Source organism: Piliocolobus tephrosceles, chromosome 10 (genome assembly GCF_002776525.5).
Source record: "Piliocolobus tephrosceles isolate RC106 chromosome 10, ASM277652v3, whole genome shotgun sequence".
NCBI lineage: Eukaryota > Metazoa > Chordata > Mammalia > Primates > Cercopithecidae > Piliocolobus > Piliocolobus tephrosceles.
The window spans coordinates 19,412,081-19,432,971 of record NC_045443.1 but is presented as its reverse complement, the minus strand read 5'-3'; the positions used below and the strand labels follow the sequence as shown (position 1 = coordinate 19,432,971).

Here is a 20,891-nt window from a genome sequence, read left to right as displayed (position 1 = left end):
GACCTTACTTATTTTTGATCAAGAAGCTAATATAGCAAGATAATTTAAAAGGGCTAATAATTTCCAAATACACAATTACCTTAAAACCCCAGGTACTTGCCAAAAATAGCGCTTTCAATAAAAAGTAGAGAATGCCAGGCCATACAGTTAAAAGAATAAATGAAGGCTGGGTACGGTGGCTCACGCTTGTAATCTCAGCATTTTGGGATGCTGAGGCAGGAGGATCATGAGGTCAGGTGGTCAAGACCAGCCTGTTAAACATAGTGAAACCCCATCTCTACTAAAAATACAAAAAAATTATCTGGGCGTGGTGGTGGGCACCTGTAGTCCCAGTTACTTGGGAGGCTGAGGCAGGAGAATCGCTTGAACCCTGGAGGTGGAGGTTGCAGTGAGCCGAGGGCGGGTGCCACCGCACTCCAGCTCGGGCGACAGCGTGAGACTCCGTTTCAAACAAACAAACAAACAAACAAAGAGAATGAATGAACTTTTTTTTTTGAGACAGAGTCTTGTGCTGTCGCCTAGGCTGGAGTGCAGTGGCATGATCTTGGCTCACTGCAACCTCTGCCTCCTGGGTTCAAGTGATTCTTCTGCATTGGCCTTCCGAGTAGCTGGGATACTCAGGACTACAGGTGCGCACCACTACGCCTGGATAATTTTTTGTATTTTTAGTAGAGCCGTGGTTTCACCGTGTTAGCCAGGATGGTCGCGATCTCTTGACCTCATGATCTGCACACTTCAGCCTCCCAAAGTGCTGGGATTACAGCCATGAGCCACGTGCAGCCAGCCTTCTTATTTTTTCTGAGACCAAGTTTCACTCTTCTTGCCTAGGCTGGAGTATAATGGTGCGACCTAGGCTCACCGCAACCTCTGCCTCCCAGGTTCAAGCGACTCTCCTGCCTCAGGCTCCCCAGTAGCTGGGATTACAGGCATGTGCCACCACGCCCGGCTAATTTTTGTATTTTTAGTATAGACAGGGTTTCCCCATGTTGGTCAGGCTGGTCTTGAACTCCTGACCTCAGATGATCTGCCCACTCCAGTCTCCCAAAGTGCTGGGATTACAGGCCTGAGCCACCGTGCCCGGCCTGAATGAACTCTTTCAATCTGGAACTATATGGACGAACCTCATAAGTTAAAGAAAGCCAGGCAAAGAGTACATGGTTACACTTCATATAAAGTTCAAGGCTGAGTGCAGTGGGTCATGCCTGTAATCCCAGCACTTTAGGAGGCCGAAGTGGGTGGATCACTTGAGCCCAGGAATCTGAGACCAGCCTGGGTAACATGGTAAAATCCCATCTCTGCAAAGTATACAGAAATTAGCTAGGTATGGTGGTGCATGTCTGTAGTCCCAGTTACTTGGGACGCTGAGGTGAGAGGATCGCTTGAGCCAGGAGGTGGAGGTTGCAGTGAGCCAAGATTGTGCCATTGTACTCCAGCCTGTGTGAGAGACTTTGTCTCTAAAAAAGAAAGTTCAAAAATAGGCAAAACTCATCTATAGTTTAAATGTCAGGTGCTACACTATAGCTACTCAGGAGACTGGGCAGGGGTAGGATCACTTGAGGCTAAGAATTGGAGGCTGCAGTGTGCTATGACTGCACCCGTGAAGAGCCACTGCACTCCCATCTGGGCAATGTAGCAATACCCTGTCTCTAAAACAATTTAAAAAAAAATTAAGGAAAAGAAAGAAGAAAAGAAAAAAATCCGGTAGTGTTCCTTTTGGGAGAGGAGTCTCTGGCATGCTAGTAAAATTCAACGTCTCGATATAGATGTTGGCTAAACTCCTAAACAGTGTGCTTTTCTGAGAACACGTTATATTCCAAGAAAAGAAAAAAAAAAGTGTGTGAGTTGGGGTGGAGGAGGGATTGCTGCAGAGTTTTCTAGAGACAGGGTTTTGCTCTGCTGCCCAGGCTAGAGTGCAGTGGCATGATCATCATTCACTGCAGCCTTGAACTCCTGGGCTCAAGTGATCCTCCTGCCTCAGCCTCCCAAGTAGCTAGGACTACAGGTTTACACCACCATGCCCAGATAATTTTTTAATTTGGGGTGTCACCATGTTGCTCAGACTGGTCTTGAACTCCTGGGCTCAAGCAATCTTTCCAAAGAACTGGGATTACAGGTGTGAGCCTCTGTGCCAGGCCAGACTTTTTTCTCACACTGTCACCTAGGCTAGAGTGCAGTGGTGTGATCTTAGCTCACTGCAGCCTCAACTCCCCGGGCTCAAGCAATCCTCCCACCTTGGCCTCCTGAGTAGTACAGGTGCACACCACCATGCTGGGGTATTGTTTTTTAATATTTTGTAAACTCAAGGTCTCACTATGTTGTCCAGGCTGGTCTTGAACCCCTAGGCTAAAGCAATCCTCCCGCCTCAGCCTCCCAAAGTGCTGGGATTACACGTAGGAGCCAGCACGCCTGGCCAATATATATATATATATTTTTAATTGTCTAAGTTTAGGGTATGGAACAAGTAAATTTTAATAGTGCTTATTTCTGTATAGTCTGTACTGAGACAACACTTGGCCACTGTGTGGGGGAGACAGTGAAGTAGGTCTAAATACTTAAATGTAATGAAATTCCAGATTTCCAAAAAAATCAGTTAAGGATTTTAATATTTGGCTAGATGGCTATATAGCAGATATATACTATGTCCTTTATTAAGAAATGATTAATGGCCGGGCATGGTGGCTTACGCCTATAATCGCAGCAGTTTGGGAGGCCGAGGTGGGAGAGTCTTCTGAGCTCAGGAGTTCAAGACCAGCCTGGGCAACATAGGGAGATCTCATCTCTACAAAAAAATTCTATTAAAAAAAAAAAATCAAAAGTAATGATGCATTTCCAAGTTTTTAACATGAGGGAAACTTTTCTTATCTAAAATCAATGGCAATTTACAACAAAGTCTACTCAAGGGAATGGTTATACAATACACTAGACACAAATCTCAAATTGTTTTCTCTGTATTTTACTGTCACATTGCCTCTCTTTTTAATAATCAAGTAAATATTGTAAGACTATAAGTGGCTATAGTAAAAAAAAAAGAAAGAAAATAATTACTATTATTCTTGGAGCTAATAAACTGTTTTACCTCTGGTTTGCTTCTCAGTTAGGGTTTCTAAGTCTTAATTTAATAAATGTCAATTCATTTTTCTGCTTTTCATTCAAAAATAAAACCTGTAACTTTGGAAAAGTCTTGACATAGATTTTTAATATCAAAATGAGGGAGAGGCAATAGATGCAGTGTAATTATTCATTAACTTCCTAATTTCAACTCAAATACCTCTTTCAAACTTTAAGTAATATTACAAATTAATGTGCACTACTATATCTTAGAAAATGAAAGCCTTATGACATTTAAATTAATTTTACTGGTATATTTCAAGGATCAGGCAAAAAAATTACAATGTAAATTTTTTGGTCACGAATACCCCACCATAACAGTCCTGCCAACTGGTATTAGAAGCAGTTGATTTTTCAAGTCACTCAAAATAAAGTTATGTCTGATTTATTCATTTTTTTCATTTTACCTTCAGGATGTAGAGATTTCCTGGCTCACATTTAAAGAATGTGCTTAATTATTTGAGGAGATTTTTTAAAAAGAATTTTTTTTTTTTTACGAATTTACACTTGTCATGTAACTGCTTCTCAAATAAAATCCCTCTTACTACACTATCTAATGACTATACTGGCATACTGGCTTTTTTTAACCTAAGAAGATGTTTACGTTTTATTATTATGTTTTCACTTAGCCTTGACTTGAAACACACTAAAAAGATGTTTAAAAGGGCACCAATTCAAACTGTATAAAGTGAGGCTCTACTGTCAGCCACAATTATAAAGCTATCCATATTTTAAATTTCTAGTTTATGACCACAATTGTAGTTATTCTCTGTTTTAGCTATTTGTAATCTTTAACTCCCGTGTTTAGTTTCTTCTCTAATGTTTTCTGTGAAACAAAACGATCTTCTCATCTCAAAGAAAGTGCTTGCTTTTTATTGTTAAAAATGCTAGATATAATAAAAACAGAAAGGCTAGCACACAGGGGAAGATTTAAATAAATAACTATTATTGTGCCACACTTTCGTTGGCTTTTTTGCGGATTTTCTTTTGTTTTGTTTTTTTGAGACGGGGTCTCACTTTGCTTGCTGTCTGGGACCTCGCTGGGCTCAGGTCATTCTGCTGCCTCAGCCTCCCAAGTAGTTGGCACTACAGGCACACGCCACTGTGCTCTGCTAGTTTTTTTTTTTTTTTTTTTTTTTTTTTTTTTTAGAGAAGGAGTTTCACCATGTTGCTTAGGCTGATCCCAAACTCCTGGGCTCAAGTAATCTGCCCACCTCAGCCTCCCAAAGTGCTATGATTACAAGCGTGAGCCACCACACCCAGCCTGGGGAAACCAAAAGTTGATTCTTTGAAAAGAAACAAGATTGACAGACTGTCAACTAAAATAATAAAGAAAAAAAGAAGATCCAAATAAGCATAATGAGAAGCAACCAAGGTGACATTACAATGGATTCCACAGACATACAAAGGATTCCTAGAGACGATTACGAACACCACTATGAATACAAACTAGAAAATCTAGACGAAATAGATAAATTCCTGGAAATATACAATCTCCCAAGATTGAATCAGGAAGAAACTGATACACTGAACAGGCCAATATTGAGTTCTGAAATTGAATCTGTAATAAAAAACCTGCCAAACAAAAAAAGCCACAGATCGGATGGATTCACAGCTGATTTCTACCAGACGTAAAAAGAGCTGGTATTAATTCTACTGAAGCTATTCCAAAAAAATAAGGAGGGTCTCCTCTTTAACTCATTCTATGAAGCCAGCATCACTCTGATACCAAAACTTGGTAAAGACACAAAGAAAAAAGAAAACAAAGGCCAATATCCCTGATGAACATAGATGTAAAAATCCTCAACAAAATACCAGCAAACCAAATTCAATGGCATATCAAAAAGTTAATTCACCATGATAAAGTATGCTTCATTTCTAAGATGCAAGATCGGTTCAACATATGCAAATCACAAATGTGAATCACTAAATAAACATTTAAATCACTAAATAAACATTATAAAAAATAAAAAATGTATGATCATCTTAGTAGACATGGAAAAGGCTTTTGATAAAATCCAGCATCTCTTCATGACAAAAACCCTCAAGAAATAATTCCATGTTGAAGGAATATGCCCTAAAATAGTCAGGGCCATCTATGACAAATATACAGTCAACATCACACTGAGACAGGCAAAAACTGGAAGCATTTCCCTTGAGAGCTGGAAAAAGATAAGGATGCCCACTCTCACCACTCCTATTCAACGTAGTACTGGAAGTCTTGTCAGAGCAATTAGGCAAGAGGAAGAAGTAAAACGCATCCAAATAGGAAAAGAAGTCAAATTACCTCTCTTCACAGACGATGTGATCTATACCTAGAAAACCCTGAAGACACTATCAAAAGGCTCCTACAACTGATAAATGACTTCAGGAAAGTTTCAGGGCACAAAATCCTTGTACAAAAATCACTGGCATTTCTATACACCAATAATGTTCAAGCTGAGAGCCAAATCAAGAAGGCAATCCCGTTTACAATACACACACACACACACACTCCTAGGAATGCATCTAACCAAGGAGGTGAAAGATATTTATAAGAACTACAAAATACTGTTGAAAGAAATAATAGATGACACAAACCAATGGAAAAACATTCCATGCTCATGGATTAGAAGAATCAATATTGTTAAAATGGTCATGCTGCCCGAAGCAATCTACAGATTCAATGCCATTCCTATCAAACTATCATCATTTTTCACAGAACCAGAAAAAAAATTCTTAAATTCATATTGAACCGAGACTGCAAACAGACAAAGCAATCCTAAACAAAAACAAAGCCATACGCTACCTGACTTCAAACTATACTATAAGGCTACAGACTAAAACATCATGGTACTGGTACAAAAACATACGCAGACCAAGGAAACAGAATATAAAACCCAGAAGTTAAGCCACACACCTATGGCCATCTGATATTTGACCAAATTGACAAAAATAAGCAATGGGGAAAGGGGCTTCTTATCTTTTTTTTTTTTTTTTTTTTTGAGACGGAGTCTCGCTCTGCCGCCCAGGCTGGAGTGCAGTGGCCGGATCTCAGCTCACTGCAAGCTCCGCCTCCCGGGTTCACACCATTCTCCTGCCTCAGCCTCCCGAGTAGCTGGGACTACAGGCGCCCGCCACGTCGCCCGGCTAGTTTCTTGTATTTTTTAGTAGAGACGGGGTTTCACCGTGTTAGCCAGGATGGTCTCGATCTCCTGACCTCGTGATCCGCCCGTCTAGGCTTCCCAAAGTGCTCGGATTACAGGCTTGAGCCACCGCGCCCGGCCAAGAGCTTCTTATCTTCTTATTCAATAAATGGTGCTAGAATAGCTGGCTAGCCATATGCAGAAGAATGAAACCGACCCGTTCCTTTCACCGTATACAAAAATTAACTCAAGAGGGATTAAAGATTTAAGTGTCAGGCCTCAAACGGTAAGAATCCTTTAGCCAGGCATGGTGGGTCATGCCTGTAATCCCAGTACTATGGGGGCCGAGGTGGGCAGATCACATGAGGCTTGGAGTTTGAGACCAGCCTGGCCAACATGGTGAAACCCTGTCTCTACTAAAAATAGAAAAAGAAGCCAGGCTTGATAGGGGGCACTTATAATTCCAGCTACTTGGGAGGCCAAGGCACGAGAATTGCTTGAACCTAGGAGGTGGAGGTTGCAGTGAGCAAAGATCGTGCCACTGCACTCTAGCCTGGGCAACAGAGTGAGTCTCCATCTCACACACACACAAAAAGTAATTGCAACAAAAACAAAAATTGACAAGTGGGACCTAATTAAAGAGCTTCTGTAAAGCAAAAGAAACTATCAATGGAATAAACAGCCTGCAAAATGAGAGAAAAGACTCGCAAACTATGCATCCAACAAAGGTGAATATCCAGAATCTATAAGGAGCTTAAGCAATTGAACAAGGAAAAAAACAAAACAAATAAGTCTTTTTAAAAATGGGCAAAAGACATGAATAGACACTTAAAGGAAGACATATAAGTGGCTAAAAAACATATAAAAAATGCTCCACATCACTAATCATCAGAGAAATACAAATTAAAATCACAATGAGATACCATCTCACATTCATCAGAATGGCTACTAATAAAAAGTAAAAAAAACCCAAAAAACAAAAAACAGATTCTGGCAAGACTGCAGAGAAAAGGAAATGCTTATAACACAGTGAGAGGACATATGAATTAGTCTGGCCACTATGGACAGCGGTTTGGAGATTTCTCAAAGAACTTAAATCAGAACTACCATTTGACCCAGCAATTGTATTACTGTGTATATATCCAAAAGTATATCCAAAAGAAAGCAAATCTTTCTACCAAACATACCCATGCACTTGCATGTTCACCACAGAACTATTTATAATAGCAAATACATGGAACCAACCTAGATGCCCATCAATGGTGGACTGGTTAAAGAAAATGTGGTACATATACACCACGGTACTACACAACGATAACAAAGAATGAAATTATGTCCTCTGCAGCATCATGGATACAACCAGAGGCCATTATCCTAAGTAAATTAATGCAGGAAAAGAAAACCAAATACCATATGTTCTCACAGGTGGAAGCTAAACACTAGTACTCATGGACATAAAGATGGTTTAACAGTGAAAGTGGGGACTACTGAGGGTGGGGAAAGAATGGGGATAAAGGTTGAAATTGGGTACTATGCTAGGTACCTGGGTGATGGGCTCATTCATACTCTAAACCTCAGTATCACACAACAGACCCAGTTAACAAACCTGCACATGTAGCCCCAAACCTAAAATAAAATAAAAATAAATAAAAAGTATAGGGAACACTGCTTTACATGTTTCCCTTGTGCTAATCCTAGTTTTGTGTACTTTTGTGGCCTACCAGGTGAGGAGAAGTGTTCTCAGAATCACAGCTTTGACCTATAGAGGTGCTAATGTTACACGCCTTATGCCTGGGGCTTAGATTTGAACTAGTGCTATGAATTGACTGTGACAGATTCAGTGAAATCCTTTGAGATTCTGCCAGCAAAAATGTAATTCAAATTTAAATCTAATCAACATTCACTGAGTGCCAACCATATGCCCAGTATGATGTTACACACATGCTAACATTTGAAGCCTTAAGCTACAAATATAAATAAGTTTACATAAAGGCACAAATAACATAGTTTGTATTCTATGCAGTAAGACTTGTCTTAGAAGAATATATTCTGAGGGTTTGTCATAACCACTGATTATTGCTGAAGGCAAGGAAAAAGAAACCAGGAAAGTGATTACATAAGATAAAAACCAGAAAAGGGGATACTCAGAAGATGAATTTATTTTTATTTTATTTATTTATTTTTTTTCAGATGGAGTTTCGCTCTTGTTGCCCAGGCCAGAGTGCAATGGCGCAATCTCGACTCACCGCAACCTCAGCCTCCCAGATTCAAGTGATTCTCCTGCCTCAGCCTCCTGAGTAGCTGGGATTACAGGCATGCGCCACCATGCCCGGCTAATCTTGTATTTTTAATACAGACGGGGTTTATCCATGTTGGTCAGGCTGGTCTTGAACTCCTGGCCTCAGGTGATCCGCCCATCTTGGCGTCCCAAAGTGCTAGGATTACAGGCTTGAGCCATCACGCCTGCCTGGCCTATTTTCTATTTATTTTTTTTTTGAGACAGAGTCTTGCTGTCGTCCAGGCTGGAGTGCAATGGCACAATCTCAGCTCATTGCAACTTCCACCTCCCGGGTTCAAGTGATTCTCCTGCCTCAGCCTCCTGAGTAGCTGGGATTACAGGCATCTGCCACCATGCCTGGCTAATTTTTGTATTTTTATTAGAGGCGGGGTTTCACCATGTCAGCCAGGCTGGTCTCGAACTCCTGACCTTGTGATCCGCCTGTCTTGGCCTCCCAAAGTGCTGGGATTAAAGGTGTGAGCCACCATGCCTGGCCTTCTATTATTAACTGTTTTGTTTTAGAGACAGTGAATCACTCTATCACCCAGGCTGGAGTGCAGTGGCATAATCACACAGCCTTGACCTCCTGGGCTCAAGAGATCCTCCCACCTCAGTCTCCTAAGTAGCTAGGGTCACAGGTGTACAACACCATGCTCAGCTACTTTTTGTTTCTTGTGGAGATAGGGTCTTCCTAAGTTGCCCAGTTTGGTCTCAAACTCCTGGGCCCAAGCAATCCTCCTGCCTCAGCCTCCCAAAGTACTGATTACAGGTGTGAGCCAGCGCTCCTGGCAACATTCATTTCTGTTAAGACATTTTTAACATATTCTCATCTGAGCTAAAGTTAACCTTGAGATGGAGCAAATTCTGAGCCTACTGATGAGATTTAATTTATTAATCCCAGTTGATAAGGGATTTCCTAAAATTAGAATTTCAAGAGCAGACACCAAATCATTAAACAGTTTCCAACTAAATGTCTGTAGAGCCTACCATTTTGATTTGACTCAAGTTGTCCTAGAGACCCTGAGCTTCTCATTAGCTTGGCATTGACAGCTTAACCCCATTTTCCCTTTCTAATCTCACATTTTCTATCCTCTCACCGGAATCCTCTATCCCACTCAGGCAGTTAGTTCCATTTCCTCCTTTTCCAAACGTGTCTCCTACATTCTCATCTTTGCTGTGGCTTAAGGTGTTCTGTATTATTTGAAAAAACCACTCTTCATTTCTCTTCTCATTGTATCCAAATCCTACCTATCCTTGATAAGCTCAGTGACTACTTCCTTGTAGACAGTATTTCAGGTGCTTATATTTTCTTTATGACTATATTACAGAAATCCATATAGATCTAATTCTTCAGAACTGTGGTAAGAAGATCTGAATTTGAGTTTTAGGCATATTATTTGTTAGCTTTGTAACCTTGGGTAAGTCATTCAGCTCAATCATTCATCAAATGTGAATGAGACACAGTTTCTTATTTCAAGAAACTCACAATGGAAAGGATATTAAATTTTAAAAAAGCCTATAAACATGACAATATAATTGAGACTCAAATGAGACAACAGCAATAACAATATTTTAAAAATGGAAATAGAAATATAAGGTATTTACGAATTTCTTAAATTAAGTTTTCAATGATTTCAAAATCATGGTATATTCCTTTAAAAATAGCTCACGTTTGGAATTCAGGGTTCAGAATAGGAGCCAAGTTGAGATTCTGGCATCTTGCCAGCCTGGAAAGCCTCCTCTAAATTAAGCTACACTGTCTGTGGCCCTTCTTAAAAGATAGCTGCTCCCTAGCCCATTGAAGTATAAGTACAGACAAGGCTTTGGGAGCAGTTTTATATAACATGGCAGTTTTTGCTAAGATTTCTCTTTCAAAGAGCTGCTTGGACTGGTGCTCTTACTATGTTTATAGAGATGACCACATCATAGGATCTAAAGCCAGCTGTTTAAACTCATAAAACACTCAATTTATAAGCTGCAAATTAAGACTTTTAGATTTCGTCATTCCAAGAGACTCACAGTCTCATATGACTATGAGTTACAAGGTTCTGTTATGTATATTTCTTTCTTTCTTTCTTTCTTTTTTTTAAAAACAGGGTCTCGGCCGGGCGCGGTGGCTCAAGCCTGTAATCCCAGCACTTTGGGAGGCGGAGACGGGCGGATCACGAGGTCAGGAGATCAAAACCATCCTGGCTAACACAGTGAAACCCCGTCTCTACTAAAAAATACAAAAAACTAGCCGGACGAGGTGGCGAGCGCCTGTAGTCCCAGCTACTCGGGAGGCTGAGGCAGTAGAATGGTGTGAACCCGGGAGGCGGAGTTTGCAGTGAGCTGAGATCCGGCCACTGCACTCCAGTCTGGGCGACAGAGCGAGACTCTGCCTCAAAAAAAAAAAAAAAACAGGGTCTCACTCTGTTGCCCAGGGGAGTGTAGTGGCATGATCTTGGCTCACTGCAATCTCTGCGTCCTGGGTTCAAACAATTCTCCTGCCTCAGCCTCCCAAATAGCTGGGATTACAGGCACCTGCCACCATACCCAGCTAATTTTTGTATTTTGGTAGAGATGAGGTTTCACCATGTTGGCCAGGCTAGTCTCAAACTCCTGACCTGAAATGATCCACCTGCCTCAGCTTCCCAAAGTCCTGGGATTACAGGCGTGAGCCACCACACCCAGCCTTGCTATTTATATTTCTATTGATTGACTGATTGAGACCGAGTTTCAGTCTTGTTGCCCAGGCTGGAGTGTAATGGCGTGATCTTGGCTCACTGCCACTTCTGCCTCCCAGGCTCAGGTGATTTTCCTGCCTCAGCCCCCTGAGTAGCTGAGACTACAGGTGCGTGCCACCATACCTGGCTAATTTTGTATATTTAGTAGAGATGGGGTTTCACCATGTTGATCAGGCTGGTCTTGAACTCCTGACTTCAGGTGATCCACTCACCTTGGCCTCCCAAAGTGCTAGGATTACAGGCATGAGCCACTGTGTCCAGCCTATTTATTTTCTTAAATGCAATAAATTTTCACATATTTCAGAATTTTTCATTTACATCATACATAAAAACAGGAGTACTTATCTCCCCTGTAAAACACTCATTTCACAAAGACAAAATGTTTGGCTGGGTGTGGTGGCTTACACCTGTAATTGCAGCACTTTGGGAGGCCAAGCCAGGAGAATCACTTGACACCAGGAGTTTAAGACCAGCCTGGACAACACAGTAAGGCCCCATCTCTATGCAAAAAAAAAAAAAAAAAAAAAAAAAAATCTAGCCAGGTGTAGTAGTACCAGTCTGTAGCCCCAGCTACTTGGGAGGCCAAGGCTCTCACTTGAGTCCAAGAGATTCAGGCTACAAGTGAGTTATAGTCAAACTACTGTACTCCAGCCTGGGTGACAGAGTGAGAACTTGTCTCATAAGTAAGTAAATAAATAACAGAATGCCCACTAATTAAATAATCTTTTATTTTTATGTTCCTAAAGAGAAGCACACTAATAACAAATTACTATTTTTTTGCTATAATAATAAAGAAGAATCCTAAAGAGAGCCCAGTATTAAAAAAAAAAAAAAGAAGAGAGAAGAAAATAGAACTACATATTTAAGTTACTTCTATTAGGGGAAGAAAAAAATCTACTTACGGCCGTGGCTCGAGAAAGTTCTCGACACGTACTAAGCAGTCCATTTTGTAAATCATCCCTTTGCAACACCACTGTCTGAATGGCTGCTGGGTTATCTGCATGCATTTCTATCTCTTGGCTGGCTGACAGCAAAGCTTGCTCAAGCGTGTACTATTATAATAAAAAGAATTACACTTAATGTTCTGTATCATCGTATTAATTCTTTTTACTTATCAGTGTCCTGATAATAATCATATTAAGTAATATCAGTTGTAGAAAATAAACATAACTGTCCTACTTTCTCCTTGTGGAGTTGCTGAAGTTTCTCTTCCAGAGCATGCACCACTTTATCTTGTTCACATAAGCGGCTTAACTTGGCCTAGGTTATAAGAGAAGATGTCTTGTTAGCAATTTTTAAATTTTTTCTGTAATTGGAGGTATGTAATCATTATATGATCAAAAATCTTTATTTCAATCCATAAAATAAAAGCTAAAATATAGCTTATAAAGATAGAATGCCTAAAAAATAGGCATGTAAGCATTTTGCCTCTACAATCTGCTAAATAGGTTAAGTGATATATGCAGTCCTTAATTAAAATGCTTACTGGATTCTATTGTTACATATTTAAAAAATCATGCTCTTGGATTCTTAGAAAATAATATAAACAATAGATCACTTCTAATTGAAATACAAATAAAAATATTATTAAAGGAGAAAAATAACTTTCATCAGTTTTAGTGTTTAAATTCTTAATATTACCCTAATTTCTTAATTAAGAAAGTATAAGAAAGTCCTCTAATAAAATTTCAATAGTACAATAAACCAGTTTTAATGTTTCAAAATGAAAACATTAGACAAATTGGAAATACGTCCCCAACTTTATGGCATAATGACACATAAGCAAGAAATTTGAGACTTTACCTTCTTTGCCATTTATCTATTAAAATAACTACCTTGTCTTTGTCAGACAAGACTCAGGCTACACAAAATGAAAGGTGTTAAAAAGAAAAAGTGGGGGGCTGGGCTCGGTGGCTCACTCCCATAATCCCTGCACTTTGGGAGTCCAAGGTGGGTGGATCACCTGAGGTCAGGAGGTCGAGACCAGCCTGGCTAATATGGCGAAACCCTGTCTCTACTAAAAAAAAATACAAAAAGTCAGCTGGGCATGGTGGCGTGCTCCCGTAATCCCAGCTATATGGGTGTCTGAGGCATAAGAATCACTTGAACCCAGGAGGCAGAGGTTGCAGTGAGCTGAGATCGTGATACTGTACTCCAACCTGGGTGACAGGGAGAGACCCTGACTCAAAAAAAAAAAAAAAAAAAAAAAGAAAAGGGGGTACAACTCAATGAAATAAAACCAGGGGAAATAACGAGGGAAGTATGCATAAGAATGTATGGCAAATCAGCAATCTAAAATATGATTTAAAAGAAACTAAATTTAATTTAAAGAGGAGTAGTGATAAAATTTCTAAAGGCCGATACTTTATCTGAAAAACATAGCAATTCTTCTTTGTCTCCAGTCTTCCATAACTTTTTTGTTTTTTTCTTTTGAGGCAGGGTCTCACTCCATAACCCAGGCTGGAGTGCAGTGGCATGATCTCAGCTCACTGCACCTCTCCCTTCTCGGTTCAAGAGATTCTCATGCCTCAGCCTCCCGAGTAGCTGGGATTACAGGCGTGTACCACCATGCCCAGCTAATTTTTGTATTTTTAGTAGAGACAGGGTCTTGCTACATTGCCCAGGCTGGTCTCAAACTCCTGGCCTCAAGTGATCCGCCCACCTCGGCTTCCCAAAAGTGCTGGGACTAAGATATGAGCCACCGTGCCCAGCCAATCTGTAACTTCTAAAAATCAGAAATAGTTTTTACTTTCATTTTAGTGATGCTTCATATGTTGGACTACTAACAATAGCGAGTAGAGGGACGTAGCGGGCAGGAAACAATAATTTAGAGCACACACACAAAATATGAATTTATCTGATGTCATTTTGGAGGACTTGGGAGAAAGAAGTTTTTTGGTTATGCTTATTTCCAGTGTTTTTGGCAGGGAATATAACAGAGTACTGACAATATATATCATACTAATACTTACATCAATATCTACTTCTTCAGGTCTGTATTTGTATAATGTGCCTCTACCTTCATCTTGTGACAGCTATAAGGAAAAAATCATATAGCAACTTAAAAATCTTAATTTAAAAACATATTTAGCCTATAATTAATACTTTGGATTTATATTAAATATATATAATATAACAAAGATGGATTTTAATGATTCTTATACTTTTAGAAGTTTAATTCAAACATTGATTAACAAAGTAGAAAAATACTTAACAGTGATATAATATGCAAGATACATAAGAATGATGTATGTAACAAGCTTGTTAAACATAATAATATGCTAGTCAAACAAAACTAATACAGTATCTTACATTCTTTCTTTTAAAGACACACATTATTTTAATAAAAAAATTGACAAATACAATCATTGCAACTGTATCAAATCAAATACTTAAATCAAGCAAAGTTCAACAGTCAAAACCATCCTTCACAGTATACATATAATCACACACTGTATATGTGTACACTCAAATGTCAACACATCTTATTTAACAAAACCTATAACATATTGTATACATATACATAATATATAAACACACATACACAATATAGACTTATCTTGTTCTTCTGTCTTAAGAACTAAAAGATAATGAAGGAAAAGGATGGGTTTAATTCAAAAGAGGAAAATCATTTGAAACCTCATAAAACTGAAAGCCTATGTTATAAACTATGGGTAGTCAAATTTCATTAAAAAGTTTATGTGTGTTCGTTGACACCATTTGTGTTACTCTATTGTAAGGAATTATTTAGTGTACTTAAATATCTTTTCTTCAGCTTCTTCCCAGTATATTTTGGTTAAAAGATACTTTGTGGTTACTTCTGATTGTGCTTAGCAAGATTTCAATAGCCATTCCAGTCAGTTATATCACAGATAACATCATAGCCTCTGCAGGCAATACTTCACTATTTTTCTTGTCTTTTGATTTTTATATTGACCATGAGAAAGTAACAAAAACATGGTAGAAAAAATTTAAATGGGGCTCATTGCATGCTTACTAAATTGCACAATTTTTTCAAGGTGAGGTTAGAAGTAATGTGTCCCAACTATATTCCAGTTTAGAAAATTAAATTTCATATATGCATAATACAAAAGAATGTATAAATGACAATTCTATATATTTTCTCCATGAAAGAAACTGCCTGACAGTTACAGCTTTAAAAGGAAGCATTATTTAAACAGGAGATAACTTTGAATTGATCTAGAAATGTGGGAATCAGGAGAAGGTTAAAAATATAAGCATTCCAAACATAAAATAAATCCTGGATTTACATTTCATTTCAAGACATTACTTTCACATACCTCATGCAAATGAATCTGTGACTATTTAAGGGTATGCACAGTGATTGTTAAACCACAAAACTTTCATAGAAATGAATATTACATGAAAAATGAATTTAATGACAAAAGTTAGAATACTCTTACACTATTCAAAATAAGTATCCTCAGGTGTGTCCTGAGAAGTGTCAATTGTCATTATAAACTAAAGCACCTAGATCCAAGAAAATAATTCATATTCCTATCTGGAAAAAAAGTAATAAAAAGTAAGTTTTAAATAGGTAGATCTATGATAAAAAATGTAAGACAATGCCAAAATTACATTTTTCACATTTATAACAAATTTAAAGATGAAAGGTCATAAGCTACTAAGATGTTCAAATATAGTTTCCTTAGTATTTATTTATTTATTTTTTGAGATGGAGTCTCGCTATTGTCCAGCCTGGAGTGCAGTGGTGCAATCTTGGCTCACTGCAACCTCCGCCTCCTGGGTTCAAGTGATTCTTCTTGGGATTATACGTGCACCACCATGCCCGGCTAATTTTTGTATTTTTAGTGAAGACGGGGTTTCACCATATTGGCCAGGCTGGTCTCAAACTCCTGACCTCAAGTGATCCCTCCATCTTGGCCTCCCAAAGTGCTGGGATTATAGGCGTGAGCCACCGCGCCCGGCCATAGTTTGCTTAATATTTAAAGTTAAATTCAAAACAGCTTTACTAGACTACAGAATCTGAATATAACTAGCAGACAGTGTTTCATCTGGATTAAAGTATCAAATGTACCCTATATCTCAGAGTCAACAGAAAAAAAGACTAGTATATTAAGGTGAAAACTTAGTAATTTATAGTAAATCTTTAAGATATTGATATACTATTTTTATTTGCGGAATCTTATTGCAGATTTATTTTTACATCAGCTAGCATATCATAATAGAGAAAAGTGTTTACTGTAGTTACAACTTTAGAGAGATATCTCCTTTATAACCATATAAATATTATACGTATCAATCGGATTTTTGTGGTATTTCTGCTTTCAGTACCACCGAAATTTTTCTTTAAATCTTTTAAGTTATTCAATAAAGATATTCATTAGACATCAGCTAACCAAATCCTTAAACCTTTCCCCACACATTGCTTTTATGACAGAATAAAAGTATAAGAAAACAAAATTATTCCTTAAACAAACAAAAACACCTTCATATAATTGAAAAGGTTGCTATTTTGCTCTCAATATGAAAATCCTGACCCCTTATCCCAATTCCCGGTCTTACCAAAAAAAAAAAAAAAAAAAAGGGAAAATGTAAATTTCATGAGCATTCTGCTTAACTCAAGTTTTGCATAGTTAAGTTCATGGTAACACTGTTCATCGGTTTTTTTCAAATACACCTTTAGCCATTAAAAAAAAAAAAAAAGGTTTGGTTTGAATACTTCATTTGAAGTACTTTAGTAACACTAGAAAAGCAAATGAAAAAATGGGCTATGTAGTAATTACATAAATCTGTGCAGTGCTCCAACTTCAGGTTGAGGAGTGTATTATATAGATTTTATTAACCATATAAGGACGTGTTATATTTTATTTAGGATGTTGGAACCTTTTAAAGTATCTGATAGTTTCTTTTTTTATAAAGCTGTCTTGACAGTAAAACAAAGTTACTTATGTTAATTAAAATCCAACTTCAATATCCCTTAGGTATGTGAACTATATATATTTTAGAGTATATGAACATAATACATAAACTCCAAAAAGGAGTTTTGGGGAAATATTTTAAAATTTGATAAAATTAGACATTATATCCATAGAGGGCAAAAAATGCCACCACGCCTGGCTAATTTTTTGTATTTTTAGTAGAGACGGGGTTTCACCGTGTTAGCCAGGATGGTCTTGATCTCCTGACCTCGTGATCCGCCTGCCTCAGCCTCCCAAAGTGCTGGGATTACAGGTGTGAGTCACTGCGCCCGGTGGAACACAGAATGCTTTAAAAACAAACAAACAAAAAAGAGATAGTATCTCATTCTGTCACCCAGGCTGGAGCATAGTGGTGTAATCGTAATCACCGTTCATTGCAGCTTTGGACTCCTGTCTCAGCCTCCTGAGTAGCTAGGACTATTGGTGTGTGCCACCACGCCTGGCTAATTTTTTTATATTTTGTAGAGACAGGGTCTTGCTTTGTTGCCCAGGCTAGTCTCAAACTCCTGGGCTCAAGTGATCCTTCAGCTTCGGCCTCACAAATTGCTGGGATTAAAGGTATAAGCCACCTTGCCAGGCCTGGATTCAGTTTTAAGTCTTTTTCATTTGACCAATTTTAAGAAAATTACTGCCTAGATAATTTCTTGGGTGTTCTCCAAGGAAGAAAAATGCAAACATGTCCATAAACTGAGTGGCTATGATTCAGAATAAAATGGGTTATAAAACACTTTGCCATCATATTTCTAGCTAAATATCAAGAACTTATTAATACAATATTGTCAATCAACTTCAGAAAAGCAAACTGTACCAGTATATTTTTCCTGGATAATAACATGATAAGGGAAACCTGGAGAAACAAAAAATATATATTCAATTTGTACAAATTTATAAACACAGTTTAAAAAAATGTGTCAGGCTGTCACTTTAATCTATTAAGGATGTCCTGCAATAATTAAGTCCTTTAGTAGTGGCTGAACAAAAGAAAGACAGTCTGAAGACTCCCTAGCCTTAACAGCACTGAGAGTTAACACTGATTTCCTGGTAACTGGTGGCTCAGCCATGCCCAAGCAAGGCTGCTGACATTAGACATTCAGATCTTTCTGTTCTGTACAATTTTAGTTCTCTTTCATGTATTAATATGAAGAAATATTTATACAAATCTATTGCTCTTTCAGTATTCAAGGTCAGTGATGCTATATTGAGCCAGTCTCATACATCTTCACTTTTTTCTCCCCCTCTCAGCCCTTCCCATTTCAGATCTCCACATTTGGGAAAACCCCAATTAGAACTTTTAATGCAACTGAATAATTTAAACTATCAGACTTCCCCATCAAGAACCCTGAATGTTGAGCATTATAAAAAAGAAAAACCAACCAAACTGAACAGGAAATCCGGGCTAAAACATGCAAAACGTGATAAAAACATAACCTATTGTAACAAAATCTCTTTAATCTCATGTCAATTTAGCATTACATAGATGACATATTTTACTGACAGTTTCAGACACTGCAGAAGGTATCAGTTTTGGAATAAGTATTAAGACTCTCAGTGTGGTACTTTGGAATGGAGTACCAAGGTCTATAATCTGGTGACTTCAAGAATTGAAAGATTCCATTTTCTTTTGATAAGTAAAGCTGTTTAACTTTAAATATTTAATAGTTTGTTAATCTCTTTATTGCAAATTTGAGGCCATTTTCAGTCATCTAATAACATACTTTAATACTTTGAAAACTGTGCTGAAATATAAGTCACCCTCTGATCAACTGTACCCATTCCTCAGTTACATGGCCCTGTGATGCAGATCTCATGGCAACTGAACCAAATAGAGGCCTTAAAAGCCAGTGTGAGCTCCAAGTCCTTCTTTTTACTAGGTGCCTTATATATTTTAATCAAAATATATATTCATTTTTCATGTTAGTTAATTTTCTTCTTCTGCATGAGTTTTAAAGATTGTAAAGGTCATACGCCAGAGTAATTTGAGAGTGTTGAAGTGGAAGAAGCTGATGTTGAGAAACACATAGCTAGAAACATTTAGACCATGAAATACACAAAAATTTGATAGAAACATATATGACTTCTTTTGCAGATCTGCAGATTACTAAGGTTCCTAAGTTAAAGCCAGCCAACTCCATGACACACATTTTGAGTTTGGAAAAAGAATGGGGTAACTTATGATAGTCTTGACGACTGCTTGCGAATGGCAAGAACATAGGGAGAAAATACCCCCAGTATGTTAAGAAGCGGCTATCTTTAAGTTTTACCATACCATAGTACAGAAACTAGATTTAAATAACGCCCATAATGTATTCTTAAAACACTAGGTTGGGGGAAGTTGTGAAGGGCTATCCCTGAAAGTAAATATTTTTACAAAGCCTTTTCCCTAAAAAATAGGTATAATGCTTCTAAAGTTAATAAAACCATATGAAAATCTAGTAATTTTGCAAATGTACTGCAGACCTCCAAGTACATTATCAAATACTCTGCACAAAAACTTTAGGAAAATGGCACATTTAATATTCAACAGCAAAATGTTCAGCGAAGCCATGCTAAGAATACTGCAGCATCTTGAAAAGCATGGATGAATTGTGGTTTTCCAAATAAACATAAACAAAAAATAACATAAGAAAACACTGATGTCATGAGTAAATCTGAGAATAAATCAAAACTGTCACTGAGGGATTTTGCAGATGATAAAGCAGTATCATTCACTGTCCAAGACCTTACTTGCTGGTACAGTTGGGGTCTTAGCGCCGAGTTCTCAATCATTGTGTGAACCATGGTGATAATAGGTTCATTTTCTTTCATCTATTTCAAATCAGGAGGAGCATACAGCAAACATCAGTTTACAGCATAGCTAGATTTGAAAGATGACACTGTAAATATAGCCTCTACTTTAATATCTTCCTAATAGTGCAGTTGTTTACATTTTACCCCATGGTTGTACATATTTAAGTCATATAAACCATTTCAAACAAGTATTAAATGCTGTGAAATACTTTCAAGAAAAAAACTACTAATTGCAACACTGTCACAACTAGTTTTACTTCATACATATAATCACGATATAGTCAATTAATTAACATTTCTATACATACTAAAATAGATGATAAATCATAATTCAAAGGATAAACTAAAGGTCAAGAACCTACAGATTCAGGAGAAAAATGGTATAATTTAATTGATCATGAATTCAGTAATAAAGGTGAAAATGATATTCAGTTCTGTGTAAGGTTATAAAAAATTAGTTCTCTAAAAATATTAAAATACTATAATATATTGAATGTGTCACTTCATCACATATTTTGTTAAAGGTAATCTTGACATTTATAGACACTCTATTTTGGATTTTCTCACAGTGTAATACCACATGGAGAATTACTCAAGGATATGCAAACTAAGACTTATTCAGCAAAGACTTTGTATGTCTCCTCAGCTCCTAAAAAGGTAGTCTGAAACCAAGCTTAACATTTCCAGCTATGTTGTACTTAATTACTGCCTCTAGAAAAACATTTGTTTTAGCAGGCTCTGTATTGAGTTAAAGCACTCAAAAGACAATTATGATGTATACAGTAAAAGGCCAAGAAAGCTTTATCATTTTTAAGCAGACAGGTCTGCTTATAATAGTAATTTGTAATGTTTACTTTATGTAATTTTCATCTTTCATATATAGAAAATAAGGATTTCTACTGTG

At 37.7% G+C, this 20,891-nt stretch overlaps 1 protein-coding gene across 6 annotated transcripts in view; it reads right to left on the bottom strand.

Moving 5' to 3' along the window:
* PLEKHA5 (pleckstrin homology domain containing A5) overlaps nucleotides 1-20,891 on the bottom strand; it is a 258,282-nt gene that overhangs the window by 39,815 nt on the left and 197,576 nt on the right. For all 6 annotated transcript variants that reach the window (XM_023226165.2, XM_023226158.2, XM_023226159.2 and 3 more), the window contains 3 exons: nucleotides 14,210-14,272; nucleotides 12,417-12,497; nucleotides 12,140-12,289 (listed from right to left, as the gene is read on the bottom strand). In XM_023226165.2, the coding sequence (XP_023081933.1) occupies nucleotides 12,140-12,289; nucleotides 12,417-12,497; nucleotides 14,210-14,272 (294 nt within the window). The remainder of the gene's footprint in view (nucleotides 1-12,139; nucleotides 12,290-12,416; nucleotides 12,498-14,209; nucleotides 14,273-20,891) is intronic.